The sequence below is a fragment of the Ochotona princeps genome, chromosome 6 (assembly GCF_030435755.1).
Source record: "Ochotona princeps isolate mOchPri1 chromosome 6, mOchPri1.hap1, whole genome shotgun sequence".
NCBI classification, from domain to species: Eukaryota; Metazoa; Chordata; class Mammalia; order Lagomorpha; family Ochotonidae; genus Ochotona; species Ochotona princeps.
In genome coordinates, this window is record NC_080837.1 from 35,128,768 (window position 1) to 35,151,315 (window position 22,548).

The following is a 22,548-nucleotide window of genomic DNA, read 5'->3' on the forward strand; positions in this document are numbered from 1 at the left end:
GTACCTGTGGATGGAAGATCTCCCTCTCTGTATCTTTTCCTCTGCCTTTCCAATAAAAATTAAGTCTTTTTAAAAATATATTTTTATTTTTTTGGTGGTAGCTCCCACTACACTCCCAGAGCCACTGCCCCACATGGCTGAAGTTAGGTTTTATTTATTTATTTATTAAGATTTACTTATTTTAATATGAAGTTTAAAAAAAATAAGCAAAGGGCCCAGCATGGTGGCCTAGCAGCTAACGTCCTCACCTTGAACACGCTGGGATCCCATATGGGCACCAGTTCTAATCCCGGCGGCCCCACTTCCCATCCAGCTCCCTGCTTGTGGCCTGGAAAAGCAGTCGAGGACAGGCCAAAGCCTTGGGACCCTGCACCTGCGTGGGAGACCTGAAAGAGGTTCCTGGCTCCCGGCTTCGGATCAGCACAATTCCAGCCATTGTGGTTACTTGGGGAGTGAATCATCAGACGGAAGATCTTCCTCTCTGTCTCTCCTCTTCTCTGTATATCTGACTTTCCAATAAAAATAAAAATAAATCTTTAAAAAATAAGCAAAAAAGATTTACTTATTTTTATTGAAAAGGCAGAAAGATCCTCTATCCTCTGGATACTCCCAAAATGTCTGCAGTGGCTGAAGTTGAGCTCATCTAAAGCCAGGAACCAGGAGATTCTTCCAGGTCCCCCACATGGGTGCAAGGTTCCAAGGCTTTGGGTCAGCCTCTGCTTCTTTCCTAGGGCACAAGCAGGGAGCTGGATGAGAAGTAGAGCAGCTGGGATACAGACCACCACCCATATGGGATCTTGGTGCTTGCAAGGCGAAGATTAACCAGTTGAGCCATTGCACCAGTCCTAAGAAGTAAAATATTAAGAATGTAGTTGAAATGCTTATATAGGGTCCAGTGCAGTAGCCTAGTAGCTGAAGTCCTTGCCTTGCAACCATTGGATCCTATATGGGCACCGGTTTATATCCCAGCTGCTCCACTTTCCTTCCAGCTCCCTGCTTGTGGCCTAGGAAAGCAGTTGAGGATGGCCCAAAGACTTGGGACCTGCACCCATGTGGGAAACACAGGGGAAGCGCCTGGCTCCTGGCTTCGGATCAGTTGCAGCCACTTGGGGAATAAACCAGTGGATGGAAGATCTTTCTGTCTTTCTGTAAATTGACTTTCCAATAAAAAAATAAAATAAATCTTAAAAAAAGAAATGCTTGTACACTCCCTTCTGGTTATTGTAGCTTTTGCCTCACCCAGAGGGAATCACGATCCTTAATTTGATGGTATGTTTTTAATCTTTTTTCTGCTGCTTATCTTGTGTGTGTATCTTTTTTTTTTTTGTACAGTCCTGGTTTGTTCATTTCTATAGTTTTCATTTTTTTTTTCTTAGGAACACCATAATGCGGGAGCTTGCCCCACAGTTTCAGATCCCATGGTCCATCCCCACGGAGGCCGAGGACATTCCCATTGTCCCTACCACATCTGGCACTATGTAAGCAATAAATACAAAATCTGGAGTAACCTCCTGCAGACACTTGGAATTCCTTCTACCAGACCAGTGGTTTCTTGGCCTTGCACTGTGAAGTGGAGCCCGAGCCTCTTCTAGGTGGTGCTTGGCTCTACTTGTGTTCCTAATCTCAGATCCGTTTTTCTGTGTCCCTTTTTCTGTGTCCATTTACCTGATAACATTCCCAATCCTAGGATGGAACTCCGTTGTGTTATTGCAATTATCCGTCACGGGGATCGTACTCCCAAGCAGAAGATGAAGATGGAGGTGACACACCCAAGGTAGGACAAGTGCTCCAACGCAGACAGCTTTCTGTGAGCCACATGGGTGGGCGGAGCTCCTAGAGTCCTTGAACATCACACTGCGCACTGAAACTCCTTCTTACTGCTTCAGGTTTTTCACTCTGTTTGAAAAACATGGTGGATACAAGACAGGGAAATTAAAGCTCAAGAGACCCGAGCAGCTTCAGGTAATGGAGAGAATAATTCCCTGAAGACAATAGAAGTGATGAGATTAGGGCTTTGATGAGAGACTGGGATGAAAGGATGACTGGGCATTTATTGTGGTTACCTTGTTGTTATGTCCTCTAGGAGGTGCTGGACATCACAAGGCTGCTGTTGGCTGAACTGGAGAAAGAACCAGGTGGTGAGATCGAGGAGAAGACTGGGAAACTAGAACAGCTGAAGTCTGTGTTGGAGATGTGAGAAAAGGGATAGCAAAAGGGGCTGACAACCGTAATAACTGTGAGAAATTGGGGTGCTGGAGCAAACCCTAACCCTAACTCTATCCTGCAGGTATGGTCACTTCTCAGGTATCAACAGGAAGGTGCAGCTGACGTATTACCCACATGGAGTAAAAGCTTCTAATGAGGGGCAAGGTGAGATGCAACCTCTCTTTCCATCACCACTCAATTCTTTTATCCTTGAACCTGGCTTCTGCCCCGGATCACCTTTTTGTTCCTTTCAGAGTACCTAGCATTTAGATGATCCCGCTGTTCTCCTTAGATCTAGACCTATTCATATATTCCCTCAGATCCGCAGGAGGAGGCTCTGGCCCCGTCTTTACTGCTGGTATTGAAGTGGGGTGGAGAACTGACCCCTGATGGCCGTGTGCAGGCTGAGGAGCTGGGGCGAGCTTTTCGCTGCATGTACCCTGGAGGACAGGGTGAGTATTTTGGAGATGTGACTGTCTAACAAGACTAGGAGAGGTGACTATTGAATAAATTGGAGGATATGAAGGGACAAAGGAATGAAGGGCAATTAAAGGGGAAGTGAATGTTCTTTCTTTGATGTAGGTATTTATAGCAGTCTGTTACTTTGCCCCTAGGTGACTATGCTGGCTTCCCTGGCTGTGGGCTACTTCGTCTCCACAGTACCTTCCGCCATGACCTCAAGATCTATGCCTCCGATGAAGGCCGTGTCCAGATGACCGCTGCTGCCTTTGCTAAGGTGTATACTCCAGTTCTTCCACAGGCCCAGCTTAAGTTAGGTCAAGAAAGTTTAGAGAACTAGTTGTGCAATTTAAGGGTGTGAAGAAATTTTTTGCTTGTATCTGGTCTGCTCTGTACTCCTGAGAGTGAGCAGAGTGTAATTAGCCTGGCGAAGACCCCCAGACATAGATCCTAGCTCTTCAGGCTAGCTCCCATTGGTCTCTGGATCATTTAGGCCTAGGAGGACTGGCCTGGAGAGGAACCTGATGGACTTTGTGCTTCCTCTCCAGGGTCTTTTAGCTCTGGAAGGGGAGCTGACTCCCATTTTGGTGCAAATGGTGAAGAGTGCCAACATGAATGGACTCCTGGACAGCGACGGCGATTCCCTGAGCAGCTGCCAACACCGGGTGAAAGCTCGGCTGCATCATATTTTGCAGCAGGACACAACCTTTGGCCCTGAGGACTATGATCAGGTCAGGATTGTTCTACCTCCATGCCCCAAACATCTTGAATCCTAAACTCCTAGAATTCTAAACCATAGTGATCAGAAATAGTAGCACTAATTGTGTGTTTTAGGTATTTCGCATTCCTTTTCTCATTTAACCCTTATAATTACACTTTATAATAAGTATAGCTCCATAATTCTTCTTTTAAAGATTTACATATTATTTGTTTTTATTGGAAAATCAAATATACAGAGAGAAGGAGAGACAGAGAGGAAGATCTTCCGTCCAATCTTTCACTCCCCAAGCGGTCGCAATGGCCAGAACTGAGCTGATGTGAAACCAGCAGCTTTTTCCGGGTCTCCCACAGGGGTGCAGGGTCCCAAAGCTTTGCGCTGTCCTCAATTGCTTTCCCAGACCACAAGCAGGGAACTGGATGGGAAGCTGGGCTGTTGGGACACGAACCAGCCATATGGGATCCCAGTGCATACAAGCTGAGGATTTCAGCCACTAGGCTACCAAGCCAGGCCCCAGCTACATAATCTTATCCATGGCTTTAGAAATTAAAGATTTCCAGAGAGTAGCATCAAGATTCATTTGACAACCACACCTCTTGAATCATGAAGAGTATTTATAATCCTTATTTGCTCCATTTAGTATAAATAGTCATACATTCTGCTTCTAAATACTGCGTTTGGTTATGCCTTAGGCCCTGCTGGAGGTATTACGTAACACATGACATAAGCACTGTATTTAAGTCCTGCAGTCCAAAACACATGTAATCTCATGGATTTTAAATAAAAGTGTGTTTCAGTTATCTGTTAGATTAAAAAAAGTTACTCTAAAACCTAGTAAGTTTTTTTATATTTTTTTTTAAGATTTATTTTATTTTTATTACAAAGTCAGATTTACAGAGAGAAGGGGAGACAGAGAGGAAGATCTCCCATCCGATGGTTTACTCCCCAAGTGACCGCAACAGCTGGTGCTGCGCCGATCCAAAGCCAGGAAGCAGGAACCAGGGACCTTTTCCGGTTCTCCCACGTGGGTGCAGGGTCCCAAAGCTTTGGGCCATCCTCAACTGCTTTGCTAGGCCACAAGCAGGGAGCTGGATGGGAAGTGGAGCTGCTAGGATTAGAACTGGTGCCCATATGGGATCCCGGCGCATTCAAGGCGAGGACTTTAGCCGCTAGGCCACAGTACCGGGCCCTAAAACCTGGTAACTTAATGCAACAGCCGCTTTATTCTCTCTCAGCACTGGATTCAGCTGGTTTGCTTGAGGTTTCTCCTAAAATTGCAGACAGATGTCTGAGACTGAAAACATCTGGAAGTTTCACTGGGATTCTGAGATGGCTGGCTTCTCCCTCTTCATGTTCTCTCTGTAATCTCAGAGCATCTCCTCTCCACATGTTTTTTTCATGTGGTTTCTGAAGCCTGGAAGCTGGACTTACTAAATGGTAGCTGAAGACTTCCCCAAAGCAGAAGCTTCTAAGCTTTCTTAAAGTCAAGGCCCAGAATGAGCACAAACTAACTTTTATTTTATCGTATTGCATATGTGGCCACAGAACCAAAGAAGACAAAAAAATTAATGACTATTTTTAACCCACTGTGAAAACTGTAGGCTTATACTTTTCTTTCTTTCTTCCTTTCTCTCTTTTTCTGTTTTCTTTTTAAATATTTGTTTACTAATTTGAAAAGCAGAGTTAATGGAAGAGATCTTCTGTCTGATGGTTCATTCCAGAAATGTCCGTAATGGCTAGGCCTGGTCCAGGCAAAACGAGCAGCCAGAAGCCTCTTCTGGGTCTCTTGCGTGGAAACAAGGGCCCAACCACTTGAACCACCATCCTTTGTTGCTTTCCCAGGTGTATTAGCAGGGAGTTATATGGGAAATGGAGCAGCCAGGACTTGAACCAGCAGTAACATGGAATGCCAATACTGCAAGATGGTGACTTAATTGGCTGTGCTACAGCCCCAGGCCTTCATTTTTCTCTTATTATACAGATGAGAAAACTTAGGTAGTACTGAAGAACTTCTCTCTCTCTTTTTTTTTTTTAGGAATTGTTTATTTTTATTAGAAAGGCAGATTTACAGAGAGAAGGAGATACAGAGAGAAAGACCTTCCATCCACTGGTTCGCTCCCTGAGTGGCCACAATGGCTAGAGCTGAGCCGAATGAAAGCCAGGAGCCAGGAGCTTCTTTTGGGTCTCCCACACAGGTGCATGGTCTTACTGCTTTGGATCACCCTCGTCTGCTTTCCCAGGCCACAATCAGGGAGCTGGATGGAAGCAGCCAGGATAGGAACTGGCACCCATTGCGCTGGGCCTGGTGCTAAAGAATTTTTGCCTTGGGCCCGGCGGCGTGGCCTAGCGGCTAAGGTCCTCGCCTCAAGCGCCCCGGGATCCCATATGGGCGCCGGTTCTAATCCCGGCAGCTCCACTTCCCATCCAGCTCCCTGCTTGTGGCCTGGGAAAGCAGTTGAGGACGGCCCAATGCATTGGGACCCTGCACCCGCATGGGAGACCTGGAAGAGGTTCCTGGTTCCCAGCATCGGATCGGCGCGCACCGGCCCGTTGCGGCTCACTTGGGGAGTGAATCATCGGACGGAAGATCTTCCTCTCTGCCTCTCCTCCTCTGTATATCTGACTTTGTAATAAAAATAAATCTTTAAAAAAAAAAAAGATTTTTTGCCTTTTTCCCAGGGTTATCCATTTGGCATGAACCCAGTGAATCTGTGTTCAGGGCTCAATCTGTTAACCACCACAGTCTGCTGCCTCCTGATGTTAGTTATAGTAGATACTATTATATTACCCCCACTGTCATCTTTCTTTGTGTGTGTGTCTAGGCTATGAATGACCAGTGGCAGTGGTTTCCATTATCCTGTGCTCATTTCTGAGAACATGTTCTTTTAAAAATGATCGTGTTTTGGGCCCAGCGTGGTAGCCTAATGGTTAAATCCTAACCTTGCTTGCGCTGAAATCCCATATGGGCACCAGTTCGTATCCTTTCTGCTCCACTTTCCTTCTAGCTCCCTGCCTGTGGCCTAGGAAAGCAGTTGAGGTTGGCTCAAACCCTGGGGTCCTGTGTGGAAGATCCAGAAGTTCCTGGATCTTGACTTCAGATCAGCTTAGCTCTGGCCATTGCAGCCACTTGGGGAGTGAACCAGTGGATGGAAGATCTTTCTCTCTGTCTCTCCTTCTCTCTGTAAATCTCCCCTAGCATTTTCCATGTCTGCTTTAGGGGCTTCAAGAGAAAGAACTTAGGGATGTTTTATTCTGTCTGGACTTCAATGCTCTTATGATTGACCCCATCATAGATTACTGCAGGAGTAGCCCTTTCAGCTGGAGGCCCTAAAATTACTAGAGGTCTCAGTAAGTCCCAGAATGCTTGTTGGAGCACGTCAACAAACAATTCTGTGTGGCAGGAATCTCCTTGTGGGGAACTCAGTAGCAGTCTGGGCCACTGGCACTGAGTCTGTCTTACCTACTATCTTCCTGTTTCCCCCATAGCTGGCTCCCACTGGAAGTACTTCCCTGCTCAACTCCATGGCTGTTATCCAAAATCCTGTGAAGGTCTGTGATCAGGTATTTGCCCTGATTGAAAACCTCACCCACCAGATCCGGGAACGGATGCAGGACCCCAAGTCTGTAGGTGGGTATAAACACTCTTGTCTTCCTTCCAAGGTCTGTGGTGTCAATCATTTTCTCAGGCACTCCTGCATCTTGTAAAAGCCTGGGACCAAGCAGCCTCATCCCTCTGGTTCTCCCTCTGAGTCATCAGGGACTTTTTGTTCAAGATGAAATCTGGCTCTGATTTGCTGCCTTCCTTCCAGACCTACAGCTCTACCACAGCGAGACACTAGAGCTTATGCTACAGCGCTGGAGCAAGCTGGAGCGTGACTTTCGACAGAAGAGTGGGCGCTATGATATCAGTAAGATCCCTGACATCTATGACTGTGTCAAGTATGACGTGCAGCACAATGGGAGCCTGGGACTTCAAGGCACAGCAGAGTTACTACGTCTCTCTAAGGCGTTGGCCGATGTGGTCATCCCCCAGGTGTGTCTCATTAAGGATCTATCCCGGGGATACAACATTGAGGAAGGAAGGAGAGAAAAGGTAGAAAGAAGAGGTGGTTTGGTAACCAGGGATAGGAATGTTGGAGAAGGTATGGTTGCTACAATTTGCAAGGTCCGTTCTAATTCTGGTAAGTAGAGGAGTAAGTAAGGAGATATGTAGAGAAGAGGATGTGGCAGACTGGTAAGAAACCCTAAACCTGAGGTGAAGACAGGCATGATCTTGGGCCTGGGAGTGTGAGGCAAGAGAACAAGATTCACTGAGGTGCTTATTCCTGGCCTATGGCCCTAGGAGTACGGGATCAGTCGGGAGGAGAAACTGGAAATTGCCGTGGGCTTCTGTCTTCCTCTGTTGCGGAAGATACTACTTGACCTGCAGAGAACCCACGAGGATGAGTCTGTCAACAAGCTGCATCCCCTGTGAGGGAGGGCTGGGCGGGGTGCTGGATGGAGGGAGGGGTGCGTCAGGGAGTCCTGGGGGAATGAAGGCAGTTGTGGGTGGGGTGGGGACCCAGGCTAGAAGGGCTCTGGGGATGGAAAGGAGAGAAGGAATCTGAGGTGGGAGGAGGGAGTTTGGGGATGGGCAGGATAAGGTGATCTGACCCTGTGAATGATTGAACTGTTATCTCAGGTACTCGCGAGGAGTGCTCTCCCCAGGCCGCCATGTGCGCACACGTCTCTATTTCACCAGTGAGAGCCATGTCCACTCTCTACTCAGTGTCTTCCGTTATGGGGGACTTCTTGATGTAAGGATCCTCCTTCCTTTAACCTGTGACCATCTCCCTGGATCTTCTTTTCCTCTCCTCCCCACGCCTCTTTCTTACTGCCAGCTTTCTCTCTTCTCCTTGATGGCCTGCCCATTCCCTGTTAACGCCCTTAACCTTGGGCATTGGCTTGCCTCCTTCTGTGTTTGGCAGGAGGCCCAGGATGCCCAATGGCAGCGAGCACTGGCTTATCTGAGCGCCATCTCAGAACTCAACTACATGACTCAGATTGTTATCATGCTTTATGAAGACAACACTCGGGTGAGGAGCTGACCTTGTAGGGTGAAGAGGGGGTTCCTCTTGTTACCTCTATTCAGGCAAGCAAAATTTCCTTAAAATTTGTAGAATCTAGCTGGTTGTGACAGCTAGACAGGCACAGCATGATCCAGAGGTTCCTTCTGAAACAGAAAATGTGTTCTCTGGCTTGAGGGAGGGTATGGCATTTAGGACAGTGTTATGAGTCTTTATAACCTCCAACATAGTTACACAGATACCCACTGCATCAGACCCCACAAAGGCATCTTTAACCATGCTGCTGTGTGTATCACAAACAAAACTGCCCTATTGTGGGAAATGGATAGGAGGGGTTGTAGAGCTGGAATTGCAGACATCATGTGTAGTGGTGAATCACATGCAGTGGGAGGTGAGGGAGTGAGGATCCTAAAGCAAACTGTGGTTAAAAGGAAGTTGTGACAGGTCAGATCCTGAGTGGAGCAAGACACCGAAGTCTCAGCCCTGGGAGGGTGTGACCTTGTGAACCTCTGTCTGTTGCCCCTGCCTGGTCTTCCATCCCCCACATGCAGCTTCTCTTAACTGTGGCTTCCTTTGTTGGTGCCACCTAGGATCCCTTGTCGGAGGAGCGGTTCCACGTAGAGTTACACTTTAGCCCTGGAGTGAAAGGTGTCGAGGGAGAAGGCAGTGCCCCAACTGGCTGTGGCTTCCGTCCTGCCTCCTCCGAGGTGGGTCTCAGGGATGGCATTGGGGGACTGAAAAAGACTTGGGAAACCAAACCGGGAGACAGTATGGGAGATAAAGGGGTTCAGAGGCTGGAGGCTCTAATCCCTCTTCTCTTTGCGTATGATTGTACAGAATGAGGAAATGAAAACAGACCAAGGTAGCATAGAGAACTTATGCTCAGGCAAGTCGTCAGATGAACCAGACCGGGCACTACAGACTTCACCCCAGCCTCCCGAGGGCCCCGGCCTCCCGAGGAGATCGCCCCTCATTCGTAACCGCAAAGCCGGCTCCATGGAGGTAACCAGAGGGGCTTGAGGGAAAGACAAAGGGGCAGAAGTGCTCTTGGGACCCAGCCCATGTCTTCCTGCATTCCCTGCCAGAGGGAGCCTTGGCACCTGAAGCTGAGTCCTCCTGCTCCTCTGTTTTGCTCCATCTTTCTTCCACAGCTGCTTCCTGGATAGAGCTTCTTTAAAGTGGTTGCTGCGTCTGAGATTCATGCATTTCAAGTGAGGGTACCTGAGAGGGAAGGGTGTAGACACTGAAGAGGAGGGCCTTGGATGAGTTTGAAAGGGCACTTTAAAAGAAAAATATTATTATTTTTATTTGCAAGACTGGTTTACAGAGAGGAGAGACAGAGAGAGGAGTGACAGAGAGATCTTCCATCCACTGGTTTGTTCCCCAAATGGTCACAGTGGCCGGAACTGGGCTGATCTGAAGCCAAAAACCTGGAGTTTCTTCTGGGTTTCCCCAAGGGTTGGTACAGCCTCTGCTGCTTTCCTTGACCATTAACAGGGAACGGGATTGGAATTAGAGCCAAGATTTGAACCATTGTTCATATGGGATACAGCACTGCAGACAGAACCTTAATGTACTACTCCATGCCACTGGCCCCCATGAATAGGCAATTCTTTTTTAAAAAATATTTATTTTTATTTGAGAGGCAGATTTCATAAAGAGAGAAGGAGAGACAGAGATGGTCTTCCATTTGCTGATTTACTTCCCAAATGACTTCTATAGCTAGGAGCCTCTTCTGGGTCTCCCACGTGGGCTCAGTGTTCCAAAGACTTAGGCCATACTCTGCTACTTTCTTAGGCCATAAGAAGACATCTGGGGCCTGGCACAATGGCTTGATTGGCTGATCAAGCACTGAGCTCCTGTATGGGTGCCATTTCATGTCCTAGCTGCTCCACTTTCTGTCCAGCTCCCTGCTTGTGGCCTGGGAGCACCATATGGCAGAGGATTAACCTATATGCCACCATGCAAGCCTTAAAAAGGCACTTCTTAAAAAGGCAATATAATAGAAACAGCATGAACTGTGGACTAAAATCCCAGCCCAAGGCTTAGAAGTTGAGTGATCTTGCCTCAGTAACTTAACCTCTCTGTTTTTTTCTACCTGTAAAAGTACAGATTATATCCATCTTATAGATACTCCCTAAAAATCATGTTAATAGCAATATAATCTTTATTAAAGACCAAGCCCTCTTTATCTCTTCATTGCATGGGTAAACATTAAAGCTTAGGCAGGAGCAAATACCTGGTATTTCAGTGCCTTTAGGGTTATGTATATTCTGTCATTTCAGAAAGGACATCGAGGTGGTAGGCTGACTGTCTTGCTGTTGTCCCTGTGAGGAGATTAATGTGCCTGAACCTATATTTTCCTGTTCCTGGAGTCTGTCTTTGGTTCTAGTTCTGCTTCTCTAGTCTAGAGGAAGGAACTGTTAGCTGTCTCACATGTGTCCAGCCAGCTGTCCTGGGGCTTTTGTTGGGTCTTTCTCCTGGAAAGATTATTTGCTTCTTTTCTCATGTGATACTGTTTGAATGCATGATTTATCCCTGTTTGATTTGGGTCCTGTTCAGACCCAGTAAATCTGTTTACTTGTCCCTGAACCAGGTCTCTGTCTTAGAGGAATTAGTTTTTCTCATATCAGCAGTATCTCAGAATAAACTGTAACTAGCTTTTTCAGATTTAGCCACAGGTTTAAAGTTCATATTTAGGAGGTTGCCGAGAAGACAAATTACAGTGTCATTTCTGGGCTCCTCGTTTACTTCTTGATTCCTGTAAGACAGACTTGACGTATTGGCTACCCAGATTTTCTCTCAGGATACACATTATTTTCTGGTGGAGTTGTAGTTGTGATTTTTTTAAGAGTTATTTATTTTTGTTGGAAAGTCAGACATACAGAGAGGAAAAGAGAGAAAGATCTTCTGTCCATTGATTCACTCCCCAAGCTGCAATAGCTGGAGCCACACCAATCCAAAGCCAGGAGCCTCTTCCTGTTCTTCCACGCGAGTGCAGGGTCCCAAGGCTTTGGGCTGTCCTCGACTGCTTTCCCAGGGCACAAGCAGAGAGGTGGATGGGAAGTGGGGCCACCAGGATTAGAACCAGCACCCATATGGAATCCTGGCGCATGCAAGGCAAAGACTTTAACTGCTAGGCTACCGCGCTGGCCCTGTGGTGTAATTTGATATTCATAGTGCTGTAATACTTGCAGACTCATAGGAAATAGGTCAGATTGTCAGAGTGGCACATCATTGGCCGTCAGTCAGCTGCTCCTCCACATCTGACTGCCTTTGCGCTTTGCTCAGTCTGTTCGTCTGCTGGCACTACTGTGCTTGACTCCTTTCCTGCTGTGTAGGCATCTAGGAAACAGGCGAAGGACAAGTCTCTGTGTCTTCTCACACTTGAGGAGACTGCCAGTTTTGTTTCAGGACCACAGGAAGCTTTCTGTTGTAATCACATTTCTTCCTTTCGGTTGCTAGTGCTGCCTGGATTCTGGCTTGTCCAGCGTGATGTTGCCATAGAAAGACCGCTTCAGCTTTGCAAGGAGGTCGCTCTGCCTTGTGACCATACAGTCTCATGCTACTCATGCTTCCTCTTCTTGGTCTATAAGCATAGGCTTTGGTCATTGTTAATGTTAACCACAATACCCTTTCTCTCCTCAGCAAGACATATGACCTTCATAGCAGCTGTGTTCTGACTGGTCGTCCTCTTCCCTCTAGCTAGCTGTGCCTGCTAGGCTTTGGTGCCTTTGGGAGTTTGGGGGTTAAAGGATCCATGACCGGCTTTTCACCCGGTATGATTGCAGGTCATGAATATGCAGTGCACGGGAAACCTGGACCTCATTCCCTTGCGGTCACGGCGCCGCCGGAGGTCAGGAGACCTCCCCCGGCCTTCCCCAGCCATCGGCCTACAGCCCCGGGCTGTGTCCACCACTCACCTGGCATCCTGCACACAGGTGTCCCTCGTACCTTGCCTTCCTTTCCTGCCTTCTCTCTTTACCTTTTGGGATCTAGAGACTCAGAACACTTTCTAGATGGGATGTGTTTATGTTGGGGGCTGTGCAGTTGGGCCCCCATGGGCATTTTAAGAAATCTGTTTTATGTGTCTTGGCTTGAGATAGTTGGAGGGAAGGGCTTCTTGGTTTACATAAGACACATAGAACGGTTGCCATAGCCACAGCTATCTCATGGAAAGAAGAAAGGGCGGTCAGATTTTATTTCTTACCTAGGGCTGAGCCATTGTGATGAGCTTTCTGAATACTGGGCAGGGGTGGGTAAGATCAAGGACTCCTGCGCCCCTGAGAACCAGGATGGCTGGATGGCGAGTTCTCAGATCTGGGAACAGATGGCTTGGGAGTATAAGTGTCTTGTAGGATAGAAAGATTTCCTCCTGAAAAGTACACCCTTCAGTCCCTTTTCACTTTTCTTTACCCATCAAAAACCTTTGGTTCTTTGAAACTTTTCTGACATGACTTGGCTTTACAGGGGCAGGAATTCAGAGTTTGGGTTTAAACTTCTGCATTAGAGGTGTCACATGATAATAAAGAGTTCTTTTCTGCAGGTGCTTTCTGAGACTTCATCCTCCAGGCCTGGTGGCTACCGGCTCTTCTCATCTTCGCGGCCACCAACAGAAATGAAGCAGAGTGGCCTAGGTATGGTTTTCCAGTGCTTCTCACCTGTTGGTGGGAAGGGTTGTCTGTTCCTCAGAGTTTTGTTGTGGGAAACTTTCGTCATGGGTGTTGGGTCCGTGCAGTCAGTGAAACTGTCAGATGCGTGGAGGCGGAGGGTGAAGGAGAAGCCACAGTTAAATCTTAAATCTCAGCTTAAATCTCAGATGATTGCTCACATTCCAGGAAGGTGTTGGTTTCTTCATTTTCTGTGCCAACCCCTGTTTCCTGACTGGAGGGTATTTTTGTGGCTTTCCTTCTTATTCCTTGTCTGTCCCTCCATTACAGCCCAGACTTTGACTCTGAACGTGAGACTCTGAGCCTTCAGAATTATCAGAGACAGAGCGATAGAGGGACTTGTGACTCCATAACTGTCATTTTCCCCACTTGGGGAACTTGGTGCTGTGCTGTCCTCCAAAATCTGTGCTTTTCACACCCCGTCCTTGATCCCTGCTTCCTCTGGTCCCTCTCTTCCCTCCTTTCCTAATCCTGTAATTTTTCTCCTTTCCTTCCAGAAAAATGAGAAACAAATCTGAGCTCAAGATAGTGACAGGTTTCTCTCAAGACTTTGAGACAATGTCTCGTGATACTTTGATCCCTGAAGAGGGGTGGAGAACATTATTCAATCTCTTCTTTTCTTTTCTCCTTTTTCTTTTTTTAAAGTTGTTTGTTTGTGAGGTAAGAGACAGACAGAGCTCTCATCTGCAGTTCATTCCCTAAATACTCATAATGACCAGGGGTTTTGTCTGGGCTGGGCCAAAGCCAGGAGCTAGGAATTCCTTCCAGGTCTCCCCTAGAGTGGTAGGGATTCAACCACTTCAACTACCTGCTGCTTCCCAGAGTTAAAATTAGTAGTACACAGACCCAGCTACTCTGTAGGATATTACTGGCATCTTAGACTCAAAGCCAAACACCTACCCCTCAGGCATTTCGAAGAACACTGACTACAGCAAACACCAAGTCTCAGGGAATGTTATGTTCCTTGGAAGGGCAAATGGGTCTTTGGGACCCTGAACATAGTGCCTTGCAAGTCAGTAAACAAGACTAGAGGTCAGAAATGATTTGTGGATTTGGACTTGGTCCCCTGACTCTTTCTATCTTGTTCTATTATTCTGTTTAATTCCTCTATTTTTCTTTGATTTTTGTCCTTAGTACCAAGCTTCTTGGCTCCCAAATGATCAGTGTTTGGACCAGTAGGAGGGGAAAAACTTTTGGTAATTTACTGGGCAAATTTTATGAGTCACTTGCCTTTTTTTTTTTTTTTAAAGATTTATTTTTTATTACAAAGTCAGATATACAGAGAGGAGGAGAGACAGAGAGGAGGATCTTCCGTCCAATGATTCACTCCCCAAGTGAGCCGCATCGGCCGGTGTGCGCCGATCCGAAGCCAGGAACCAGGAACCTCCTCCAGGTCTCCCATGTGGGTGCAGGGTCCCAAAGCATTGGGCCGTCCTCGACTGCTTTCCCAGGCCACAAGCAGGGAGCTGGATGGGAAGTGGAGCTGCCGGGACTAGAACCGGCGCCCATATGGGATCCCGGGGCATTCAAGGCGAGGACTTTTAGCCACTAGGCCACGCCGCCGGGGAGTCACTTGCCTTTTAGATCCCTAAAGTGAAGTAGATTGGGGCATGAGACATAAATGACAAACATGTCTATCTGTATTATGACTTACTCTGCTAAAAGCCCCAGTAAAACTACAGTTTAGAGTCTGGAAGAAAAGGTGCCTGGCCCAGTTAAGTGGGAATGATGTCAAGAGTAAAGCAGGATTATGAACATGGGATTGGTTGACAGATGGTGTTGGTAAAGTAGACCACCCTCTCAGATGATTTGAGGACTGGGCAGAGCAGATGGAATGGCTGTGCCAGGAAATTATTCAGCAGAGGAAATACATGTAGAACAGAGCTTGGGGTGTTCTGGGATGCCACCAGTAAGTTTTGCTTCCCTGAAGGAAAGCAAATGTATGTAGTGACCTTTATCACTCCTTTTGAAACTCCATTTCATAGACTGTCTGAACATGAAGGTTAAGGGAAGTTACTGTAGAGGATGGAGGTCCTGAATTCCATGGTGGAAATCACTAGTCATGTGATCTTCTTGATTTATGTTGTGAGCCTAAATCCTGGGATGCCCTGAAACTGTGGTTCCTTCCTTGTCCCAAAGGAAACTGGTCTGCTTTCCACTCTGTCCATCTCCCCTGCAAATGTTAAGACCTATGCCAAACCGAGAGTCTCGGCTAAGGCAGCTTTAGAAATAGAGGGACAAATCCCAAGAGTCGGGGAGTTATTTGTTTCAGCCTAACCCCACTGCCCTTTGGGATCTCCAAGAAGAAGGGACCAAGGAGTCCTAGCCCTGCTCTAGAAGATCAGATATGAGGGGCAATGACTGGCCTGATTTATTTCCATCAGAGATTCTTTAAGTTTTTCTTTTTTTAAAGATTTATTTATTTTTTTTATTGGAAAGGCAGATATACAGAGAGGAGGAGAGACAGAGAGGAAGATCTTCCATCTGATGATTCACTCCCCAAGTGAGCTGCAACGGTCACCGCTGCGCGCCGATCCGAAGCCAGTAACCAGGAACCTCTTCCAGGTCTCCCATGCGGGTGCAGGGTCCCTAAGCTTTGGGCCATCTTCAACTGCTTTCCCAGGCCACAAGCAGGGAGCAGGATGGGAAGTGGAGCTGCCAGGATTAGAACCGGCGACCATATGGGATCCTGGCCCGTTCAAGGCGAGGACTTTAGCCACCAGGCCACGCTGCCAGGCCCAATTCTTTACGTTTTATTTTTCCTTCACATTGATGATAGTGTTCTCTTTTTTTCTTTGAACTTGTACGTGCGGGCATCTGGCTTTGATCATAGGAATTGTAAGACACTGAATGGTTAGGAGCAGAAAAAACTCTTTCTCTCTCACTCTCTCCCTGTTTCTTGCTTTCCTTGTTAGTGGGTGCTCAGCACATGATAGCACACTACACATATTATTACCGACTCTAAACATGTCTTTCAATTTGTGTCCATCTTGACTTGAGAAATTGCTGTTTCCTCCTATCCACGTCCCCCAGCTAACTGAATATACTTGATTCCCAGAGCCAGGAGACCTGGATTATAAAGCCAGTTCCTAGCAAACTGTGTGACCTTGACCAAGGAGATCCCTTTTGGATCTCAATTTCTTCATTGAGTAAAGTAAGGTTGAACTGGATGATCTCTGAGTCCCTGCCAGTTTTAAACATGCACCGAGTCTGATACTCTCATTCTTGGGAAAGGTAACATGATGTGAAGGGAGGGGGGATATTGAATGACAAACCTAGGAAGAGTGGAGGGTTCCAGCTGAGTGTTCAAAACCCAGCCTCCTGATTCGGCTATAGTTGCTCTTCTCAAAACCATAAGGGGTATAATTGCTGGGTTTTTCAAGCCCTGGGTCAGTGTAAAGGGTGCTGAATTAAATCTCTATTGCTCTAAATTTAGTTTATGTGCTGCCAAAGCAAGTACTGAATTAAATCTAGGAGTTCCAGAGGGATCTACCTTTCCTTTTAGTATTTGTGAGAGCCACCTAGTGAGTGTAGTCTATAGCTTTGAATGCTCTAATATGACTAACCTGTACTTGTAGTGGCCTCTTGTCTTTGCCATGTAAGCCTTTGGGAGCATCCTGCGTGGCTCCAGATGGTAGTGATAGTTTTGTATGGTTTCGTGGAGTGGTTTGGAATAACTGTATATGCATCTTGAAGCTGTGTGTACTGTCTGCAGCTTTGTGTGGCTACTAACATGCTCCCGGCCTTGCAGGCTCACAGTGCACAGGGCTGTTCAGCACCACGGTGTTGGGTGGCTCCTCCAGCGCACCGAATCTTCAGGACTACGCTCGCAGCCATGGCAAAAAGCTACCACCTGCCAGTTTGAAGCACCGAGATGGTATGTGGGTGGGTTTTGAGGGGGGCAGCTCTTGTCTTGATTTGTCTCCCAGCAAGGACATAGCTGCATAACTGTTCATGCTGAAGTAGGGTACTGACATTGGCCCAATGACCAGTTGTCTTCATCAATAATAGATGGGAGAAGGAACTGAGACCCCTTCCATCCTCCATCTGCATTCCCTCTTACCATATGAATACTACTTATTTATGCTTCTTTCCTCCATAATCTCCCACATACAGCCCCTGCTGCATTGATTAGTAGTCTTTCCTGGATCCTGGTCTATAGGGATAAGGACTGAGGAAGATGATCCATGGTTAGGAGCAATGCAATGGTACCCTCATTATAATACAGGAAATCATGTTCAGGCACAAGGAAGTTACTCAGCTAAGCTAGAAAGGATGGTACAGAGAGAGACTAGGGGAAGAGCTGAAAGTCACCCTGAAGACTTTATTTCCAAATGACCAGAAAGAAAATGTGTTGCTGAAATTAGGATTTTTTGTGGGACCATATTTGTGGTAGGGATGACATAAAAATTGCTGAGAGGTTACACCAAAGGAAGGAATTGCAGTGTGGTAGTCAGGAACCTAAGGGGTGGGAATGGGAGCAGTCCATATAACCAAAGTACAGAGTATATTTGCGGGCAAATTCCAGAGCACAGGATGGGAACAGGGGTGGGTATAATCCCCATGATGTCTTTTCTCCCCAGAGCTCTTGTTTGTCCCGGCCGTAAAACGATTTTCTGTGTCGTTTGCAAAGCATCCGACTAACGGTACGTTTGCTTCTGACTCAACATCATTCCTCCTCACCATGTCACCTCCAGACACTTAACCTCTGAGTGACACTGACTTTACCTTTCCTTCCACTGTGTTGATGTCCTGCTGTCTCTGAATGAGCCACTCTCCAAGTGTCCCTCCTGGGACACTTCCCTTGTGACAACCTTAGCCCTGGCTGCAGCCTGGCTGACCTATCTTTGTGGCAACTTGGGGTCTTACTTTCATAATCGCAATCATCACCATGATGTCACTTTTGTCAGCATCACCACCAATGCATTGATTACACCTCTCCCTTTCTTATCACATGACTGCCAGGCTCTGTAGAGAGATGGTAATGGTTTCCCCCTTTTTAGGAAGAGAACAGTACTTCCAGATGGGTCTCTTCTCTGTCCTACTCCCTGCCCCCTACTCCTCAAGCTTATGTAATTTTGGTCTTTTTGGTTTTTCTCCAACCCTTTTGATGGGTTGGGTGACTAGTTTGTTCCTCTTTTGGAGTAATACAGCAGTTCCCAGTTCCCAAGCCTAATTATAAGGGTGCTGGTCTGGAGCATAGTTTCCCGTCTCTATTGCCATCTCCTGTCATTGTGTGTACTTTGTGTGACTCTTGTGCTCCTGACATCTGCTTTATGTTACTACTAACCTAGTGTCTGTACCTGAAAGCAAAAGGCCAGATTGTTATGGGATTAAAAAAAAAAAGAGTAAGAAGTAGTTAGTAAAGGAAAAATGAGTTTTTAAATGTGATTTCTACATAGCTACACATAGAGGCTTGGAGAGTTGAGACACCTGCTAGGTTTTCTGGAGGGAGCTTAGGCATGAATAATACTTCAACAGTGTTGAAGAACTGAGTCTGCCCACATGAAGGTGGGAATGAACATTTGGAGATCTGTGTAAACCAAAAGCTGAAGTTTGGCAGTCTCCTCATAGTGTTCACCCTGTACTGAGGCTTTATCCTTTTGTTCTTAGTTTGTTCTCTCTATGTTGTATTTTGTCTTAGAGTAAGTCTAGTTTTGTTAGATATCGTTTTCTTCTGACTTAAGATCTGAGACTCTGCAAAGGAGGTAACACTTGCCTCTCTTCTTGGCTAGAAGACTGCCCTCTGTTGATCCGCTGCTGCCTAGTCAGTGGCAGTGTCTAGACTAGCTCGGTCAAGTCACACATCTCCACCAGATGTTGCTGAATTCTCTTGCAAGATCAACCAGTCAGGATATGCTCGGTTCTACCTTCCATGCTCCCATTTGTGTCTGGGTAAGGAGTCCCCACTCAGAGACATATGGCTGTATCTACTCATTTAGCTTCAAGTTCTTCAGACCTGCATAGGCCACAGTCATCCCCAGAGTGAAACCCAATGCACCAACCCCAAGCCTCAGACTTAGACTTAGGATCCAAAGTATATTACCAGGAGCTTGAGTCTTGAAACCTGAGTGAGATCACATGTCTTCTAGTTTATTAAGAGTCTTAAGAGAAGACCCTTCAGTTCCCTGAAGCTTTTGTTAGCAGCCTCACCGGTTGAAGAAAAGAAGAATTAATGCTACCAAAAGGAGTTGAGGACGAAAGATCTGAACATTTGAGGAATAGTGCAGGAAAACAAATTTCACGATCTACTCCAGCATCCTGCATATTTCTGCTGGGGTCTTCTGGCCTCTTGTTTTTATTGTACTTGAGCTTGAGAAACCAGAATCTGGGATCTACCAGCTGGCAAAAGGAGAAAGGTAGAGCTATTGTATCTCTTGTTGAAGATTATCTAGATTGAATTTGACTCACAGGACAATATGAGGGCTCTGTCTCATAGCCAAGTCCTTACCTGACTGTACCAGCAATTACAGAGTGGATATTCTGTCTGCAATTGCTTGTGATAGAATAGTCACAGCATAGTGTGTCAACCTATAGTCCCATCATCATCTCCTTTGCATGCTTGCCTGGCTTTAAAACAGCAGCAGGAAAGATGGGGCCTGGCTTTGGAAAGGGGACAAGGCAATGCTGCCTCTCTGTTTGAACAGAAGAGCGTCTCTGAGTTCATCCCATGCCTCTGCTCTTGATAAGTTTTTGTCATATATTGTAGCTACATCACACAAGTGTGGCTTGTTAATAAACTACACATAAAACGCACCAAAGAGAACTGATGAAGGGGGAAAGAGACTGTGGTTTTCCTTCAATCTGGAATGTCATACCATGCATGTTGGATTTGTCAAGTGCATTATCTTCTAGAGACCCACACTAGTGACCTGGTAAAGCTGGTACATTCACCAGACCAGCCTGCGTAAAGCTGAAACCTCTGCTGACATCTGAGCTGAAATCTCTGGAAACTGTAGTCTCATGGATCACCCTCAGCTGCCTTTACCCTGCGTTCTCTGTACCAACATCCTATGCTCGAGTTCTTACCCATCTATCTTCATGTCAGGTCTTACGAACCCCCTGTCTCTTCCCAGGATCTTTTCCTGTTGTTCCTACCACATTCCTCATCATGTGCCATTCACTGCTGTCAGCCTTGTGCAGCTGAATTGCATGCACCCACCAAGTTTTCCCAGCAGCTGAAACAATGAGGGGTTCAGAATCAAAGCTGTCCCACTCCATAGCTGAAGTGGCAAGAGAATATAGAAGTTGCTAACTTTTGGCTCCTATGATGTATAAAGTGCCCTCCAAGTCCTGAGGTCTAGGCATACTTTTTTTTTTAAAGATTTATTTTTATTACAAGGTCAGATATACAGAGAGGAGGAGAGACAGAGAGGAAGATCCTCCGTCCGAAGATTCACTCCCCAAGTGAGCCGCAACGGGCCGGTGCTCGTCAATCCGAAGCCGGGAACCAGGAACCTCTTCCGGGTTTTCCCACGCGGGTACAGGGTCCCAAGGCTTTGGGCCGTCCTCGACTGCTTTCCCAGGCCACAAGCAGGGAGCAGGATGGGAAGTGGAGCTGCCGGGACCAGAACCAGCGACCATATGGGATCCCGGGGTGTTCAAGACGAGGACTTTAGCCGCTAGGCCACGCCGCCGGGCCCTAGGCATACTTTTAAAAGAACCTATTTGGGATTTTAGAGATATATTTATTTTTATTTGAAAGGCAGATTTATGAAGAGAGAAGGAAATACAGAGTGATCTTTCATTTGCTGGTTCACTGTCCAAGTGGCCATAAATGGCTAGGACTGGGCCAGGAAACTGGAGCTTCTTCTGGGTCTCCCATGTGGATGCAGGAGTCTAATTGTGATGCTTTGCCAGACACATAGCTGAGAGCTGGATTAGAATTGAAATAGCTGGTACTCCAACCAGATTCTGTGTAGGATTCCAGCCCCGCAGGTGGAGCCTTAATGCACTATACCATGGCCCTGGCCCCCTGAACCTATTTGAACAAGAGCAAGATAAAGGGAATTGAGACAGGATTGGCATATTCACATATTGATTTCATTTTTTCATGCACAGCTTTAAGAGAATCCAGCAGCCACATGGCACCTGCCCTATTTGTAGCTGTTTCAGCAGCTGATCTAGAGTGCCTACCCTGGGTCTTCACGAGCCTTTTTAGCTTTGGACAATCTTGATACCTACCTCTATCAGGACTCTGTTCTTTGAATCTCCATCTCTGTCCTAACCTCACAAGTGCCCTTTTTTTGGGAAGAAAGTCGTAACAAGGGTTTGTCAAAGAATGACAAAGGACTCCGGATCCCTAATCAAGGCTCCCCGCCACAGAACTGCCAGCTCACCCTTGTCCAGAATAATGCAAACACTGCCAGGGCTCAGAGAGGAAGGGGAGGGCCTTGCTGTGTGACAGGGTCTCACCAGGCACTTCTTTTAGACTCACCATGTAACGGCTACACTCTTCCCTACAAGAGATGCCCAGTGATTCTCTCTGCTTCTCTTTTTGGATCAGTGGCCCCTATCTCCCAGTAACTTTGTTCCTGTCAGTGCCCCCCTCATTGTCTCTCCCTCTTCTTTCTCTTTATCTTTGTGCTTCCTGCCGTGATCCCCCCACACCCTCCAGAGCTGCTGGATGACCAGCACCCTGTGGTCCGGTTGCTGCGCAGTTTTTCCTCTGATTGCCCAGGGTGCCGGCCAGTCTCCTTGGATGCCACGCTGGCGCATCATCTGCACCAGTGCTCCTACCACCTGCGCCTCTTCCGGAACTGGCTGCGCTCAGGCCAGGATGACCCCGAGTGCCTCTACGGTACCCCTTGCCACCAAGCTGGCTGCTGCCACTACCCTGGCTGGGATTGATTGCTTTGCTTATTGCACTTCTGGCAAAAGAGCCCACCTATCCCTTTCTCCTATTTGCCCTAAGGTGATGTGACTTGCATTTAGTTGCTTGTATGTGTTTTGGGCCCAGACTGCCTGGTAGCTATAGCCTTGGCTGCTCATCCCTCTTTGATTCTGCTGTCTCACAACCTCCTGAAGTTCCTCCATTCCCCAGTTCTATTCAGTATAGGAATAATCTCTTGCCTTGGAATCTGTCCTTACCTCTAACTGTCCATTAGCACCATCTTCAAATCCCGACATTTTACTAGACACTCTGAGGAACAAGAGACCGTGCCTCTCCTGCCCTCTTGCTGCACAATTACTTGGGGAAAATTGAGGCAGAGAGGCCTCAGTTGAATCCTTGTGGCAAACAAGGGCTAGAGGTGAGAAGATGGCCAAATACAATCCTTCTGAGTTATGGATTATAGTCATTGATAAACAGGGGACTAAATCTTACATAGATGTTGCTGTCTTGCCCACTCCAACCCTATTAAGGAGATGTAGAGGAAGTATACTAAAGACTGAGAACTGAAAAAGTGATGGAGATAAATGCTGCTTGATT

General features: G+C 46.8%; 1 protein-coding gene across 21 annotated transcripts in view; it reads left to right on the plus strand.

The window, feature by feature from the left end:
• The window catches only part of PPIP5K1 (diphosphoinositol pentakisphosphate kinase 1), a 48,678-nt gene that overhangs the window by 9,534 nt on the left and 16,596 nt on the right, over positions 1-22,548 (plus strand). For 6 of the 21 annotated variants that reach the window (XM_058665934.1, XM_036495578.2, XM_058665937.1 and 3 more), the window contains 19 exons: positions 1,377-1,478; positions 1,688-1,774; positions 1,887-1,962; positions 2,084-2,193; positions 2,288-2,370; positions 2,526-2,657; positions 2,820-2,941; positions 3,213-3,395; positions 6,869-7,010; positions 7,192-7,415; positions 7,725-7,852; positions 8,064-8,178; positions 8,350-8,457; positions 9,039-9,155; positions 9,286-9,450; positions 12,240-12,389; positions 12,995-13,085; positions 16,870-16,995; positions 17,702-17,764. In XM_058665934.1, coding sequence (XP_058521917.1) covers positions 1,377-1,478; positions 1,688-1,774; positions 1,887-1,962; positions 2,084-2,193; positions 2,288-2,370; positions 2,526-2,657; positions 2,820-2,941; positions 3,213-3,395; positions 6,869-7,010; positions 7,192-7,415; positions 7,725-7,852; positions 8,064-8,178; positions 8,350-8,457; positions 9,039-9,155; positions 9,286-9,450; positions 12,240-12,389; positions 12,995-13,085; positions 16,870-16,995; positions 17,702-17,764 — 2,324 coding nt within the window. Of the gene's footprint in view, positions 1-1,376; positions 1,479-1,687; positions 1,775-1,886; positions 1,963-2,083; positions 2,194-2,287; positions 2,371-2,525; positions 2,658-2,819; positions 2,942-3,212; positions 3,396-6,868; positions 7,011-7,191; positions 7,416-7,724; positions 7,853-8,063; positions 8,179-8,349; positions 8,458-9,038; positions 9,156-9,285; positions 9,451-12,239; positions 12,390-12,994; positions 13,086-16,869; positions 16,996-17,701; positions 17,765-21,735; positions 21,919-22,548 lie in introns of those variants that run through there. The other 15 variants (XM_058665940.1, XM_058665939.1, XM_058665942.1 and 12 more) reach the window with 11 other exon arrangements.